This window comes from Heloderma suspectum, chromosome 3, assembly GCF_057233095.1.
Source record: "Heloderma suspectum isolate Gila_16-S chromosome 3, 16-S_ref, whole genome shotgun sequence".
NCBI lineage: Eukaryota > Metazoa > Chordata > Lepidosauria > Squamata > Helodermatidae > Heloderma > Heloderma suspectum.
Window position 1 is genome coordinate 266,639,595 of NC_139460.1, and position 12,291 is coordinate 266,651,885.

Below are 12,291 nucleotides of genomic sequence, written 5' to 3' on the forward strand. Positions count from 1 at the left end.
CAGATTTTATGTTAATATTAGTCTAGAAGAATACAAAATACTTCATGAACTAGTCAATACTAAACTATTTAGAATGTTGAACAAAGATTTTAGCTGTTGATTCTTTCATAGATTAGTTATCTGCATTTCACTAGTCCATTTTAAATTCTTGCTATCTCTGTAGCAATGTCTGATCGGCAGGAAAGTGCACTTATAGAGCTGATGGTATGTACAATTCGACAAGCTGCAGAAGCACATCCTCCAGTGGGCAGAGGAACTGGGAAGAGAGTAAGTTTTTAAAATCGTTTTTCAGTTATAACTTGTACAGTTAAAATACAGCCAAGGCATATGTATTTTACTGATATGCAGTAGTTCCCCAGTAGAGAACCAATAGTTCTGAAACACATAATGGGAAACAATATTTGAACACAGACTATTCAGTGCCTTTTTAACAAGAAAGCTCTCTCATAAAATGCAAAAAGGGTTTTCCAATGAGAATTCAGAGCTGTTTTCACACTTCATGTGCAGAACATAAAGTATTTGCTTTGATAAGTGTTCAGGGATGTATCTGAAGGACTGTTGGGGGGGTGCTCTACTTTACAAGGGGGCAGTGACAAATTGTGTCATTCAGGTATACCAGTGTTCCAGTGAAGTGTAAACTAGCCAAATGATGAAATTATCCATTTCCATGCTATCAACCAGATTGATATATAGATGGTGTTGCTCTTTCAATGTAGTGACTTGATTTTTTATCACCAGTGTGCATATTTTAATAACATTATTTGTTATTTTATTCTTGAGCCAGGAAAGCCCTCTAAATAGAAGATGCTGAAAAACCAACTTACAATTTATTTTAATGTGTTGCTGGTTTCATTTACACTGCAGCATTTCAAGTTAGAAAGTGCAGTTTTCACATGAGCTGGGTTTGCACGATTGTGGGGGTGAAAGAACCAATCGGTGGTTCTTTCCCCGCCCCCGCACATGCCGGCTGTGCGATCGGGCATTACATAATGACCTGAGATGCAGCACAGGTTGCCGTGTCGTCTGATCCTGGGGCAGGAGTGGCTTCCTACCCACCCTACAACACACAACTTGCAGTAGGTGTTGTAGGGTTGGTAAAAAGCCACCCCCCAGCACGATGCGCATTGGGTTCAGATGACATGGACGGGACATTATGTAAATTGCAATTGCAGGTGCGGGGAGAGAACCAACAGTGAGTTCTTACGCCCCCACAATCATGCAAAGCCAGCCATAGTGGTATTACGGTCAAATCCAAGTATGACATTCTTATAACAACTTTGGTTTGTTTTTTATAATTAGCTGTTGCAACACTAATTAGGTACCTTACTGGGTAGCGGGCACATCTTATGTCCCTTAGGTAAAATGATGGTGAATGGCAAAGATGAATTACACTTTACTGTTAGTGATATAATATACTTCTAATTTTATAGGTTTTAACAGCAAAAGAAAGAAAAACTCAGATAGATGACCGAAACAAGCTAACAGAACACTTCATTATTGCACTTCCCATGCTACTGTCAAAGGTATATCTGTTAGAATGTTATTTCCTAATGCTAATTATATAATTTCTTCTTGTAACTTGGGTATTAATGTTCTTTTCTTTTTTTCCTGTTGCCAGTATTCTGCTGATGCAGAGAAGGTAGCAAACCTTCTTCAAATCCCTCAGTATTTTGACTTGGAAATTTACAGTACAGGAAGAATGGAGAAGGTATAGTATGTCACAGTAGTGGCTCTGGTTAATTTTCAGATGTCTGAGTAGTACTGATTCACGTTGAAGTTTTTGTGTTACTTTACTGTCTTATGTTGCTATCTTGTGGTGATTTCATGTTTAGCTTAACGTAAAGGACTTTGCTGTATAAATACTTTAAGAAATGACCAAATTTCCTCTCTGTTCCACAGCATTTGGATGCCTTGTTGAAACAGATTAAATTTGTTGTAGAAAAGCACGTGGAATCAGATGTTCTTGAAGCCTGTAGCAAAACCTATAGCATCCTGTGCAGTGAAGAATATACCATTCAGAATAGAGTTGACATAGCTCACGGCCAGCTCATTGATGAATTTGTGGATCGATTCAACCATTCGGTAGAGGACCTATTAAATGAGGTTTGTTCAAATTCTTTTTTCCCCCAGAGTAAAAAATCTGCCCACACATTAGTGCCAGAATATTATTAATCTTAATTAGTTATTTTTTGTTTGTATCCCAGAACACCAAATGAGAACTAAGTTTCTATTGTATTGGAGGCGTATAAGAGGGCCTAGACAGAGGTGGGTGGAAAAACACATGCACATGTTTACCAAAAAGAGAAAAGAATCCATTTCTGTTTAATAATATTGTGGGTCAATTAGTAGTGTATTGTAGAGTGATGTGATGCAAGGAAATCAAACTCCCAACATGAGTGTTGCTTCCACTGAATTTGAAACTGAGAAGGGTTTTATGTTCGTTTTTTGCATAGTTGATTTTTGCTTAACAACAGTGGGAATGCTCATAGAGCAAGGTGATGGGTTCATTTGAGTAGCTGGTGCGTAACAGACATGAAAGAATTTTTAAATAGACATTTTCTTGTGTAAAGGCAAATATATTTTCTGTAATGATTATGCAGATATGCTTTCAACCTTTTTACTTTATTATTATTGTTGTTGAATTGAAGTAGAGGCAAATGAAAAACAACACTTTATTTCTCAGTATAATATGAACTTGGTATGTAGTCATTTGAATCTGATTAACCTATATAGAAGATATAAATAGTATTTTGTTTGTAATTGTCTCCTAATGGAATTAGAATAAAATTGGATGCTAGTTTAGATCAGACATACCTTAAATGATTTGTATCCTCATCTACAGGAATCTAAGCCAGCTCATGTACTCTGTACTCTAATATACCAGTAAAGTATGCAAAACGATTAACTTCAAACCCCAACACATCCCAGACAATGTACTTATTCAACTGCAACCCTGTGTTGGTATTGTTGATATTCAGCTTTATCTTTTCTCCAGCCTTGTAAACAATTCCAATATCTGAGGTACACAACATTTGACCAAAAGTGTTTTTTTTTTTCATTTAAAAGCAGAAATAGTTCACAGTTGTGAAACTTAAAATAAGAGTTTATCTTTCTAGAAACACATGTTAGTAAACATATCCTCACATTTAACCTGTTTGTTTATCTCCTGTCAAGTACAATTGTTACTATAGATGTTATTACCTATAGTGCAACGCTATCACGCTAGATCATGTCCTGAATTTCAGTTGGAATTGGGTTGCACAGTGCTCCACAGGCTACAGAACTTCAATTGGACCATCAGCAATACTTCAGCATCCCAAGGACAGGGATCCATGGGAGATACCGTTCCCATGGATCCTAACATGCCTGCTAGGATATCAGGATCTATTGGGAACTATATCTCCCATGAATCCTTCCACGTGGGATGCAACCATGGCAGCACTGAAAATATAATGGTGGCCTAACGTTTCTGAATGGGAGTGGAAAGGGGCAGCTGCATCAGGCTGGGCTGGCATCATACTAGTCCCCTTTACCAACTTTAGAGGAATTTGGGCTCAGCTTGTAAATGGTCTTAGGATTTTTGGAACTGGGGAGGTTAATTTCTGAAACGCACACACACTCAGTTCCAATCATAGTGCTTGATCCTTGATCCAGTGTGTTCTGTTTCCAGGGAGAAGAAGCTGATGATGACGATGTATACAATGTTCTTTCCACTTTAAAGAGGTTAACGTCTTTTCACAAGTATGTGGCTTTACATGTTTTTAGCCAAGTCAAATGACGTTGTTGCATAGATAGTTACATTTGATGCTCAATTTTTTTTTTTTTAAGAAAAATTATACATTGAACAAAGACTTGAAAATGCTAAAGAGATTGGAAGGCTTAATCCCCATGTGTTGGAAATATTTAATGAAGGGTACAAATGCTCTTAAGCAAGATGGTTCTGAAGCATACCTGATCTGAAGCAAATCCAAAGTTTAAATGATGATACATGATTGAGTTATTAATCCAACTAATCACAGCAATGATGTTTTTGCAATAAATGAGGTTTTGTTAAGTTTTTATTTAGTATACTAATGTTTTTTAATGCTACTTTCAGTGCACACGATCTTACAAAATGGGATTTGTTTAGTAACTGCTACAGGTTACTGAGGACTGGAATTGAACATGGAGCCATGCCAGAGCAGGTAATAACAGTAATGTGTGTATAGTGCCTACTTACAATGAAATCCTATGCATATATCCTCAGAAATAGGTCCCACTGAGTTCATTGGGCCTTACTCTTGGGTATAGGACGGCAGCCTTAGTGACTTCAACTTTCCCTTTTAAAAATAAGGGAAAAAATAAGATCGATTGAGTTATAATTTTTAGGTATAAAGTGAAGCACATCCTCATAATGTGCAGTTTTAGCTATCTTGTTTGTCTTCTGATTCTTTTATGTTTTCTTATCTAAAAACTGAAAACAATACTGTTGCAATACCTTTCAATTGGTTATTTATTATACAAATACTTTTCATGATTAAGTATGTGTCTACATATAGCTGTAAATAATGGCTTAAATCAAACTATGTCTTGCACGAGCAGAAAGACATTTCATACACCCAGACGGTGTCCACAATTTTCACAGACCCCTTTCACAGCTGCAGTCCCTTGCTGCATCAAACACGGTCCCAGAGGATTCCCCCCCAAAATCAAGGAGCAGCTTTGCAGGGGGTGGGGTGTAGGGAATTGCAGTGTATGAGAAAAGGCAGGAAATTCCTGTCCCATGAATGGAAAATCCACTCACAGTTTATGGGACACAACCCATATTTAATATGTAACTATGTAATCTCTTATTTTGCCCAGGCCTGTAACACCATAGAGGATTTTTCAAAAAAACCCCTGTACTATCACATGTTGCAAGTGTCGTTTCTTCTGCTTAATTGATTTAGGTTGCACTCCTAAGCTTACTTCAGGAGTAGGACCCCTTGAACTCAACGGAGCTTCCAAATACAGATGCATTAGATTGCACTGTTAATTAAGCAGTAGAATTGACATCCGAAACAACACTAAATGTTGAATTGGGATTTATGTATTTTGGCTTTTTATATGAATAATCAGACATGCTTTCCAAAATAGAAAACACAGCTGCCTATCCAAGGTTCATATACTAAGAATGCCATCTTTTCTGAGCATGGCTTTATATTTTTAACTCTTCCCCAAATATGCACCATTTGTTGTCTTGTATATAAGTGACCCATGCTAGGGATATTTTCATAGTTTTTCTAAGAAAATTTCATTTCATTTATTACATTTCTGTGCTGCCCTGTGGCTAAAGCTCTGTGGGCAATTCACAGTATGACAAAACAAATGCACAGAGAATCTCAGGATTGCAACTAGAATTTAAAATAAAGAACACAGATAAAAAGCTGGGAGAATCCCTGTACAAAGATAAATTTAAGGAATCTCTGTTACACAGGACCTTAAAAAGATTGACTTCTGTAGACGGGGTTCCACAGAATGTGCATGTCTTAGCTGTAGCAAATTTACCTTGACATTCTGAGAAGGGAGACCGACTCATTATGATTTATATTTCTCACCATTGATTTGTTGATAGGTAGGTTTGTCGGCATCTGTAATGAAGAATTAGGCAATACTTTGCAACCTAATGTGTCTCTAACTACCTTATGCTTTCTTATAATTCTGTGAGGCCTCCTTGAGGTGGCTCAACATTATGCCCTAGCAATGTGTGTTCATATTATCAAGCTAAACGAATTCCAGTGTTGGAATTGCCTTGCTGAAATGAGAAGTATTTAAGTGGAGATGCTCAGGATATGTTTATGTTTAAGCTATCTAATGCTTAATCATAAGCTTTAGATAGCATGCAGTCAGGGCCAGAAATATTGGAACGAGGATAACTGTTTTGGCAGTTGGCCTCTGTACACCACCACATTGAAGTCGAAAGGAAACAGCCAGATGGGAGCAAAGTCAGGACTTTCAGCTGTAACTCAAGGGGTTTGGCAAAAGTGGGGCACTAACCATTCAGGAAGTACAGCCAGTGGCATACACACACACCCATTGTTGGTGGCTCATAAGTAATGGTATGGATGGCTGACAAGCAGCTGAATGGCCAGGTGTGGCCTGTTTCCTGGGTCCCCCATGACCAATCAAGCAGATAAAAGGCCTGGAGGTGGTTCTGAGTGTTATATTTGCATTTGGCAGCTGTTCACTGGAACTCCCAACATGAGGTCCAAAGATGTGTCCATGCGAGTGAAGGAGGCCATCATTAGGCTGAGGAAACAAAATAAACCCATCAGAGAGATAGCCAAAACAGTGGGAGTGGCCATACAGTAGTTTGGAACATCCTGAAGAAGAAGGAATTAACTGGCAAGCTCAGCAACAGCAAAAGGCCTGGAAGACCACGGAAGACAACTGAAGTGGATGACCGCAGAATTCTGCTCATGGTGAAGAAGAACCCTTTCACAACATCTAGCCAGGTCAAGAACGCTCTTGCGGAAGTAGGCATGTCATTGTCAACATCTACAGTCAAGAGACAGCTTTATGAATGTAAATACAGAGGCTTCACAACAAGGTGCAAACCGCTGGTAACGCTCAAGAACAGAAAGGCCAGATTAGCCTTTGCCAGGAAACACCTAAAAAAGCCTGCCCAGTTCTGGAATAAGATTCTTTGGACTGATGAAACCAAGATTAACTTGTCCCAGAATGATGGGAAGAGGAAAGTATGGAGAAGGAAAGGAATAGCTCCTGATCCAAAGCATACCACATCATCTGTCAAACATGGTGGAGGCAGTGTTATGGCATGGGCATGTATGGCTGCCAATGGAACCGGGTCACAGGTGTTTATTGATGACTTGACTGCTGATAAAAGCAGCAAGATGAATTCTGAAGTGTATAGGGCTATACTTTCTGCTCAGATTCGGCCGAATGCTGCCAAATTGATAGGACGCCGCTTCATATTGCAGATGGATAATGACCCAAAACGTACAGCAAAAGCTACCAAAGAGTTTCTCAAGGCAAAGAAGTGGGATGTTCTTCAATGGCCAAGTCAGTCACCTGATCTCCACCCAGTAGAGCATGCTTTTCACTTACTGAAGACACGACTGAAGGCAGAAAGATCCACAAACAAGCAGCAGCTGAAGGCAGCTGCAGTAAAGGCCTTGTAAAGCATCTCGAGGGAGGAAACTCAGCATTGGGTCATGTCCATGGGTTCCAGACTTCAAGCAGTCATTGACTGCAAAGGATTTTCCTCCAGGTATTAAAGGCGATCCTTAAGTTTGAAATGATGTTGGTTTGTTCCATTACTTATGAGCCACCAACGACGTGTGTGTGTGTATGCCACTGGCTGTCCTTGCTGAATGGTTAGTGCCCCACTTTTGCCAAACCCCTTGAGTTACAGCTGAAAGTCCTGACTTTGCTCCCATCTGGGTGTGTTTCCTTTCAACTTCAATGCGGTGGTGTGCAGAGGCCAACTGCCAAAACAGTTATCCTTGTTCCAATATTTCTGGCCCTGACTGTATGCTAGATATTATTTAACATATTTAGAAAGCTTATGTTTAAGCTATCTAAAGCTTAAGCATCCATTGCTTTAAACCACTACGAAGGACAAGACGGATCAGGTGAGTTTGCATGTCATGTTAAGCCCCTCTTAGAATAAGCTTAGATTGCAAGGAGTGGCAGGGGTTTTCTCTGCTCTTGCTGGGCAGCTCTCTAGCTATTCCCAACAGCTCATGATGAAGTTGCTTTGCCAGGTTGTTGCCGTGCCGGATTGTCACAAGCCATCCTGAAAACAAGCCACCCTGAACAACCCAACAACAAACCATAGGTTCTCAGGGTGGCATGTTCATGAAAATACCCATGATGAAAAAATGCTCTGGGTTCAGACGTCACAACAAGCTACCCTGAAACAACCCACGGTGACAACCGACTGTGGCTTCTCATGTCTTGTGAACAATGTCATCGTTTCCCCTTTTTTCTAGCTTTAGTCACCCCCACCCCCCTGCCCCAAATATAAGTAACCTGTTCCTTTAAATAAAAGTATACTAAAGTAGTAAAAGTATAACTTTGAACAAGTGTTGCTGTTCTTTCAAAATTATTTATAAATGTTCAGAATAGTATAACCTTTGTACTTGGTGTCTTCATTTTATGTCCCATTTGTTTCAGATAGTGGTTCAGGCTCTTCAGTGTTCTCATTATTCTATTCTCTGGCAGCTGGTGAAGATTACAGAAGGATCTCCTTCAAAAGTAAGAGACCCTTTGGATCCCAGTCTTTCTGAAGGTGTTATACATTGGATTGGATTGGATTCTGCAGGGTTCTCTCTTTGTGTTCTTATGTATATCATTGCATGGTTAGTTTTCTTAGTATTCTAAAGGGTAGTAACTCCTACGGTTATGAATGTACTAGATTAGATTGATATAAAAGAGTAAATTAATTTGAGTTTAGAATCTTCCCTGTATGTTGTGTCATGCCATAAGAGCATAGCCTCCCAGACTTGCAACTCTACCAGGTATCTCTGCTCCTATTATTTAAAGCAGGGATGGGGAACCTTTTTTGTCCCAAGGGCCACATTCCCTTGTGGCTAACTTCCTAGGGGCCACATTCCAGAGGTGGGGGACCCCCTGCAACAGTGGTCAAGGTCAAACCTAAAGTGGGCAAGGTGACCCATAAAACAACATCAAAGGGTATTTCTGACCCTTTGAGCCCACATTTGTCTATTCTACCAGCAACCCACTGCATAGGAAAAGGCAAACTGAGGCAACTAAATTCAAGATCATAAGTGCATAGCAGAAGGGGGATGTGGGAACAACACAGCAACACAAAAAGGCATTCTTTTGAACTGATGTTTTTCTCTTCTACCAGCAATGCATTACACAGAAAAAAGCAAACTGAAGCAAATAAGATTTATTATTATTTATTTATTGCATTTATATCCCGCCTTTTTTCCACTTGCAAGGAACCCAAGGCGGCTTACATTATCCTCCTCCTCTCCATTTTATCCTCACAACAACAACCCTGTGAGGTAAGTTGGGCTGAGAGTGTGTGGCTGGCCCAAAGTCACCCAGTGCGCTTCCATGGCCGAGTGGGGACTACAACCCGGATCTCCTGGCTCCCAGTCCAACACTCTAGCCACTACACCACACTGGCTCTCACTGGCACAAGTATACTTTTGATACTTCAAGATCACAAGTATAAAGCAGACAGGAAAACAGAAAGAAAATATTTATTTATTTATTCATTCATTTCATTTCTATACCGCCCAATAGCCGAAGCTCTCTGGGCAGTTCACAAAAATTAAAACCAAACAGCAAACAATAAATCAATATAAAATATATAGAATATTAAAGCCACAATATAACAATGCAACCACAATAAAACCTAGGGAAAAATGGGGAAAATAGGAAAAATAGCAAGGTGTTGGAAGCTCTTTCGACACCACACGCACTCTCACACCCCCAACTGCACTTGCTCCCACAAACTGCAGGATGCCATTTAAAAGAAAACCCAGGAAAATAGCAGGGGGAAGGGAAAGAACAATTGAAAAAATAGGGGGAAATAGCAAGGGGTTATACATTCCAGGGAAACCCTGCACATACTCCCTGATCACTTACATGCCAACAACCTCCAACTTAAAAAGAGATACAAAACATGTTTTTTTTTAATTAAAACAAAAGCTAAGGGTTTTCAGCCCCTGCCTCCCCTTCCCCCGGTACACACACATACACATACGGAACTCACAAAGTAAGCAAACAATCTACCCTGTCGCTGCAACATCTGCTGTTTACTTCCCTTCGGTGTCTCTTGTAAGGGCCAAGCAAGCACAGGAAAAAAAATTCCACACAAGTGTTGGCGGTGGACATCTGAAGGGCTGTCTGTTTCAGAAGCAAATACCTGAGCTGTGATTGGCTCTGTGAGAAAAGATCAGGACCAAATATGAAAACCTGACAGTGTGTTCCTACTGGATGCTCTGCTTGCCTCCTGCTGCCTTAGATAAATTACATTAGGAGTAAAAGAAAAAGGAGGTGGAAAGGGCATAGAACTGCAAGGCAAGCTCACAAGTGCCTGTCAGCCAAGCCCTGCCCAGGCATAGTTAGCATTAATGGAAGTCAGGAGGACTTGAAAGGGACCAGTCCTGCACAATCAGAATAAGTCATGTGCTCTTCTCTGGGGAACGGAGAGAGAACAGTCTTTGTTGGCAGTTCACCAGCCTCCCCCCACATATCCTGCCGCCCTTAACAACTCATCATTTTTGTACACTTGTCCATTCTCACACATAATGCATTCCCTTTTTCTCACCTAACACACTCATGCACGCACCCATTCTCATCTCTCTCTCCCTCTCCCCCCCACACACGAAGATCCCCCCCACCCCCTGCATTCAGGCTTGAAAAAAGGTTTCCATTGCCTTCAATCAGTGGAAGGCCTAATTGCAGTGAGGGAGGATTTGCCCGGGGGGGGGGGTGCAGCACAAGGAGGGGGGGTCAATCCACTGTTAGCCCTGGGTCTGAGGTTCCCTACCTCTGATTTAAAGCCTATTCAGTAAAGTCTACAAGTAGACTTACTGAATATGCTTTAAATCAGAGGTTTTAGAGCAAGAACTACCAGCTGGTCCTCATTCAGGAAGAATTAATCTAATCTCCAGCAAAATTTACATAGGCTAGGTCACCGTCAAAGCTAGAGCAGAAGATTAAGGTCTTGAATACACTTCAGAAGCTAGTGTCAAGTCCATGAAAGCTAGGCTTCTATGTCATTCGTTAGCTGAGATGCTTGTACAGAATGCTGTTTCCTTCCAGACTCATTATAACAAGCCTCTCCATATATGGAGTTTTGAGCAGTTAGCATAGAAGAATGAAGATTGCAATGCAAGCATGTCTTCTATAAGCTGTTCATGTGAGTTAGGTTCCGCCTATAAGGGAATGTTCTCCTGTTCTCCCGTGCTTTTAGTGCTATTTCATACTCTTGTCTGTTGTTTTTATATGCTGGCTCTGCTGTTTTAAACTTGCTAGTTGTGTATTAGAACTGTATTTTGTTACATTGTTTTTTTATTCTTAGCTGCCTTGAGGCTGTTTATGGCAGAAGATGGGAATATACATTCTATAAATAAATGTTTGCAGAACTTTTGATTTCTTGCATCTCAATAGTTGCTTCTGTGTAAATGCTTTGAGTGCATATGTAAACTTCCTATATAGATATTAGTCAGATATGTCTAGTGAAGTAGCTAGTCTCCAGCAAAGATAATTTCCTTCTCTGTGCTACGCATCATTGGATTTCTATATTCCTGGGTCATGACAACGCTTGTTACTTTTCAGAACATATGTGATAGTTCTGGAATGGTGGATAATAAAGCTTCCTATTTATGCAGTTAAAGTCGAAGTGTACAATATGCAGGAGATGCACCAACAGTTTCCTTTTTCTTTTCTTTCTAACTGAAAATTGACTACCAACTTCCTCCCTCTGTAGGTGGGAAGATGCTTAGCCCTTCCCTTTCTGCTATTTTCAGCTCAGAACTGCCCCCTAACAACTTTCCCACTCTCAGACCTGTTTCACATGACACAATAGCCCACCGTGACTTAATTTATCCATGTTGTTTTAGGCTTATTTGAGGATTGTTTAACCCTCAAACAACCTCTGCTGGCTGGGCTCACACAACACAACAAGCTGGGTGCCATGCAAAAATGGTGCCCTCAAGTGCCTGGCACAACACTACAGGCCCCACAGGTAAATTAAGCCACTGGGCTGTCGTTATGTGCAAACAGAGGATACAAGATCTCTTTTTTTACCTTGTGGGGAACAAAGCAGCTTGGGGAGGGGAAAGGGTTAAGCAGCCCCTCCCCCCACTCTTCATCTGCTTAAACTGGTGCCCTTCCACAACCACTTCTCGCTTTAAAGAAAAACATCCACCTGTGTGTCAAGACTGGGTAGAGATAGTTTTAAATCTTCCATTGTAATCTTATTTCCCTGTCTCACTGATCATCTGGGGCTATCGTCTATTCACTGTTTCCCCTTAACTTGGAAAACTTTGACTTACATATAAAGAATTGACCCATATTTAATGTTTCCTCCAGGAAGATTTGTTGGTGTTGAGGAAAACAGTGAAATCATTTCTGGCTGTCTGCCAGCAGTGTCTATCAAATGTCAACACTCCAGTCAAAGAACAGGTAAAAGAAATTAAATTAAATTGCATTACATGAAATGTATGCAAACAGTATTTTTAAAGCTTTGTTTCCACACCGTGTTTCATGGAAAACAAAATACTGACTCTCCTTGATCAACTTGAAAACTAATTCATAAACTTATTA

General features: G+C 40.3%; 1 protein-coding gene across 2 annotated transcripts in view; it reads left to right on the plus strand.

Moving 5' to 3' along the window:
• Positions 1 to 12,291, plus strand: part of STAG1 (STAG1 cohesin complex component) — a 206,531-nt gene that overhangs the window by 169,518 nt on the left and 24,722 nt on the right. For both annotated transcript variants that reach the window (XM_084846851.1, XM_084846852.1), the window contains exons 16-23: positions 164 to 267; positions 1,431 to 1,523; positions 1,619 to 1,708; positions 1,900 to 2,103; positions 3,671 to 3,741; positions 4,097 to 4,184; positions 8,158 to 8,238; positions 12,058 to 12,150. In XM_084846851.1, coding sequence (XP_084702977.1) covers positions 164 to 267; positions 1,431 to 1,523; positions 1,619 to 1,708; positions 1,900 to 2,103; positions 3,671 to 3,741; positions 4,097 to 4,184; positions 8,158 to 8,238; positions 12,058 to 12,150 — 824 coding nt within the window. The remainder of the gene's footprint in view (positions 1 to 163; positions 268 to 1,430; positions 1,524 to 1,618; positions 1,709 to 1,899; positions 2,104 to 3,670; positions 3,742 to 4,096; positions 4,185 to 8,157; positions 8,239 to 12,057; positions 12,151 to 12,291) is intronic.